The 4,621-nt window shown below is 50.9% G+C and overlaps 1 protein-coding gene across 1 annotated transcript; it reads left to right on the top strand.

Annotated features, from left to right (window-relative positions):
* The first annotated feature begins 891 nt into the window (after positions 1–891).
* Positions 892–3,385, top strand: LOC149808733 (GTP-binding nuclear protein Ran1A-like). The gene is made up of 5 exons (XM_089995175.1): positions 892–960; positions 1,042–1,114; positions 1,291–1,347; positions 1,476–1,683; positions 3,052–3,385. The coding sequence occupies exons 1-5, from the start codon at positions 958–960 to the stop codon at positions 3,383–3,385; spliced, it is 675 nt and encodes a 224-aa protein (XP_089851301.1). The 5' UTR covers positions 892–957.
* The last annotated feature ends 1,236 nt before the right edge of the window (positions 3,386–4,621 follow it).

Below are 4,621 nucleotides of genomic sequence, written 5' to 3'. Positions count from 1 at the left end.
AACGTTAACGAGCTGCGTTGCAAAGGTTGAATACATGCATTACGCTTGCGTGTGCATCAGTGGATGCTGTTGTGTACGCATGGCTTGTAAAGCAGCTTGCACCTCCTCTCAAATTGTAATAAGTTACAGCAAAATATTCTTGGCCCCAGGTTTCCTTTCGTTCGAATGCCGAATGCCAAGAGACAAGAGGAGTGCGAAGGATATCACTGGAGCATCCGAGCAGAGAAATTGAGTGCTCACTGTCAAGAAATAGGTGCACGCCAATGGCAATGCGTAAAATTGCATATTATATTGTTACCGCTTGATGACAAGTACTTGCTGGATCATTCGCTCCTTACGCTATCCATAATCGCCAAGTGACAGACCAAGTGACAAACCTGTTGCCGAGTGTCACCCACGTGCCAATGCTGAGGTTGTCGCAACGACAAACGAGAGGCCATATTGATAACTGTGGAGGAACAGATCACGGATCTGCCAGCGTTTCGAAGTGAGTGCACCTAAGCCACTACCAGTCGAATGGAAACCCGCAAGGTTTTGCACAGGCAATGATGGCGCGAGGCAAATGGCGGCACACAGCTGTACTCCAAATAGCGTGCACGAGTTGGCAGCGTCAACGCTTGATTCCAGTGATGCATGGGCACGCCTCGATTTCAGGCTGAATATCAACTACTAGGCGATGAGGGGTTGTTTCCCAGGAAATCAGAGCGGGGTCATCCAACATCCGTACGTTTTATTGGGGTCGACACTATCTGAGATGTCTGGGAATAGGTATGACGAGTATGACCTTCTAGAAGCAGTGACTGCCTGGATGGTGCAGCAACTTTTAAAACGAGCGCATGCAGATCATCATGGCCAGTCACATCTAATCCGAATTTCAATGTTGTCGGTACATTGATATCAAACTGTTCAACACAGGATTGGCACATTCGAAACTCTGCAGGCTTGGATCTCTTCAAAATGGTGCGCCGAAATTTGAGATACTGAGCTCCGGGTGAATGGCTTTTTTCACAAAGAGTATCTGACATTCCTGTCGTTGTGCAGGCACTACCGGGGCAGACGACACCGGACGGAGTGCCCGCTTTCAAGTTGGTGCTTGTTGGGGATGGTGGAACAGGTACGGCTGCACGTTGCAGATTGCTGGACAAAGCGGGTCGCGCAACAGCGAATAGCAATATGTATGCTCTGCGTTGCAAGCGCGAGTAATTGCCTGATTCGCTTGCCTCTGCTTGCCTGCCTGGTTTGAATGGAAGCCATAAGGACGATACATCAACTTCATCGTCAACAATGCAGGTAAAACCACGTTTGTGAAGCGGCATCTTACTGGGGATTTCGAGAAGAAGTATGAACGTACGTTCTCTCAATCTTTTGCTGTTCTGCGCTGTCATTTCGCTGTTTTTGGTGTTTCAATTTGCGCAGCCTATTGATGATAACTAGCAGCTTCATCCACCAAACCATGAGTGGCACAATGCCTGCAGCAACTATCGGAGTTGAAGTTCATCCCCTCGACTTCACAACGAACCGCGGAAAGATTAGGTTCTACTGCTGGGACACGGCTGGACAGGAGAAATTTGGCGGTCTTCGCGATGGATACTACATCCACGGCCAGTGCGCTATCATCATGTTTGACGTTACGTCACGACTCACGTACAAAAACGTGCCAACATGGCATCGCGACTTATGCAGGTATGAACCGTATTCGGCCATTTCTGATTTCCTTGTAGTGCACGTTGGCGTTGCAGACATGCCTGCTGCTCGATAGCTTGGTCGTCACCTGATAGCATGATTTGTTCCATGAAATTGGCCTTTACCGCATCGTTTGCATCGTTAAGGGCATTTTGTGTCGATTCATATTGGCATGGAGTGCTTCCGGTACGACTGTCCCGTAAACGCCCAACTATATCCTACTGCTTTCACGAGGGCTAACATGACGTTACGCACTGCGCCTCACTGTCAAACGTTTGCAAATTGACGCACTCAGATTTCAGGCCGTTGCTACTGGCGTATCTCACACAAAATGCCGTGAGCTGGCTCATGTTATCGCTCCAGTCACCACGATGGACATGATCACAGGTCCTACACAAACCCACACATACCTGTGTTTCTGCCACCTGGGGTTTCCCCTGGCTTATAGAGCAATGGGCCACGGTTAAACATGCAGCTCGATTTGGGGACTTGGGACTTTGCATGGAGTGGAGGTCGTCAACCCCCTGGCAATATTCTGATGCTTCGCCGGCATGCATTGACTGTCAGTCGGATGGGAGCGTTGCACGATTTACTGGGGAGGAGGCCGATTTTCAACGTCTTTCTGGAGGGACTCAGTTGCCCGGGTCCACCAGGCTACTGATTTGCATACTCGTCAGGCTTCTGATTTGGATCCAATGCAGAGTGAGGTTTATAAGCTACAAATCGTGACGAGTCGTTTGATTTGTGCGGGACAGCACATTGTTTGACACCACCTTAGTGACAGGTGCAGTTAACCATCTGAGCCGTAGCGTTTGCGTTTCCGTCCGGCCTGCATCACGCATGTGCATGACTGGTGGTCAACCGCGCGCTCTGCCGCAAACCTGCTTCATGCAGTGTACAGCAGGCGCTTATATGAGATATGCACTCACCATTTTGTTCTTGTTGGTGGAACCTGGATGTCTCTCAATTCCGGATAGATGAAAGTTGGGAGCCGCCATGGTACTTTGCCAATACCCAACAATGGGTGACCACAGTTGATTATCGCAACACCGTCTTCCTGCAAGTTGATTGGTAAGTCAATCAGGGATAGCGATCACATTTTCAGGGATGTGGGGGGTTAGCATGGGATTTTATGGGGTAGTCAGGCCTCCACCCCAGTGTACACTACTTTCCGTTGGCTTGACCAGCATGCTGTGCCGCTTGACACAGAGTCTTGCATTGCGGTCCATAGCTTTGATTCTCACCGGCTAATCACCCTGCTAACCCAAGGAATCAGTTTACGTTTGGCACGTCTGATGGCATTAATCATGGGATGTTCGCTGGGGAAGATTGGCTTTGCTGCGGTCTCAAACAGCAATGTGTTTCCAGGGTGTGCGAGGGCATCCCCATCGTGCTGTGCGGTAACAAGGTGGACGTAAAGAACCGCCAGGTGAAGCCCAAGCAGGTCACCTTCCACCGCAAGAAGAACCTGCAGTACCACGAGATCTCGGCGAAATCGAATTACAACTTCGAGAAACCGTTCTTGTACCTTGCCCGCAAACTCGTCGGGGACCCTTCCTTACATTTCGTCGAGCAAGTCGCGCTCGCTCCTCCAGAGGTCAAGGTGGACGCCGTGACTCAGCAAGAGTACGAGCGCCAAATCAACGAGGCGGCCAACATGCCGCTGCCCGACAACGATGACGATGACCAGCTTTTGGACTAAATGTCGCCTTCCTCGTCATCAGCTCTTCACGGAGCACGCAGTCTCCCAGATTAGGTAGCTCTCAGCTGCACAAACAACCAGAAGCAGGGCCGGAAAGGCAGCAGATTATCTCCCACAGGTAGCTAGCACAGGTAGCTGGCGGTGGATTCCAGGTATTAGTTGCTGAGGTTTCTCGCCGAAACGCCGGCAAAGGGGTTTCAATGCCTGGTACAGTTAGCTGACAGTTGGTCCGCTCTTAGGAGCCGATAGTCTGGCTATTGTACTGTGTTAGAGCTGTACCTGCTGTTTCACTGTGTCCGAGTCTTCAGTTGCTTCGTGGCAAGTACACCGGGTGAACATAGCCTGTCCCAGGTGAATTCAGATGCGCTGGCAGCTGAGGGGGAGATGCGGATTTAGGGGGAATGCACTCGCGAACCGGCAACCATCAAACGACGCGTTTGCCTGTATCGCGGTTGCTTGCAGAAGGGCGGCACTGCCATTGCACACTGGTGGAGAATGCCGCTTCCTTGGCTCCCATAGTAGGACCAGTCCACAGGGTCGATGGAGCAAGCCGTGCGTGAGCAGGAAAACATGCGTGTCATTGGTCGTAGCTGCCGGTTTCATTCAACAGTGTCTCTTCAGTGAATTCTTTCAACCGGAGCTTGCGCTTGGTTTGCCTCGCCGCGTTGAGCATGGATGTTATAAACGTGCATGTTTCATTGCGAGGCACAACTTGGTTGCTTCACTGCTTTCCATAAGGCAGATGGTGTTGGTTAGGTGGTGCTGCCTGCAGCGGGCCTGGCAGGGAAGGCGGTTGCCCACACTGCGCCTGCATGTCTTTGCAATGCTGTGTGGTAGCTTGGCTTGTGGTTTGCTGTGTTTGCGATTTATGGATGTGTCCTGCCCTGTATGGCCTGTTACAAGAGGTTATGCAGATTGAAGTTTCCAAGCGATTAGGATAGAAAATGTGTAGTGCTTTCCCGAACCTTCCAGAGTTGCATGTTCACGCCTAAGTCCGATAGGGGTATCCTAATGGGGCAGCCATTTGAAGACTGGGCTCTTGTACGAGCACCTGGGTGTGCTACCTCTTACCTCACCAGCTGTCAAATGCTGGCTCTACCAATGGCAGGCCGCTGGCCGTGACAATGGAGGGAACACACGATCATCTGCCACCACTCTGTGTTTTCTCATATTTAGTATGCACGTAAACAGCGTTCATGTGCTTGTCTTTCAACCTGGCCATAGCTTCGCTTGAAT

Source organism: Nuphar pumila, unplaced genomic scaffold, assembly GCF_984573655.1.
Source record: "Nuphar pumila unplaced genomic scaffold, dmNupPumi1.hap1.1 HAP1_SCAFFOLD_2338, whole genome shotgun sequence".
Taxonomy (NCBI): domain Eukaryota; kingdom Viridiplantae; phylum Streptophyta; class Magnoliopsida; order Nymphaeales; family Nymphaeaceae; genus Nuphar; species Nuphar pumila.
The sequence above is the reverse complement of the archived record's forward strand: the minus strand, read 5'-3'. Positions and strand labels throughout refer to the sequence as shown.

Bases quoted from the DNA above. Each gene is read 5' to 3' on its own strand.
- LOC149808733 (XM_089995175.1), top strand. The intron at 1,115-1,290 runs GTACGGCTGCAC...TCAACAATGCAG, and splicing joins TGTTGGGGATGGTGGAACAG to GTAAAACCACGTTTGTGAAG. The intron at 1,684-3,051 runs GTATGAACCGTA...ATGTGTTTCCAG, and splicing joins TGGCATCGCGACTTATGCAG to GGTGTGCGAGGGCATCCCCA.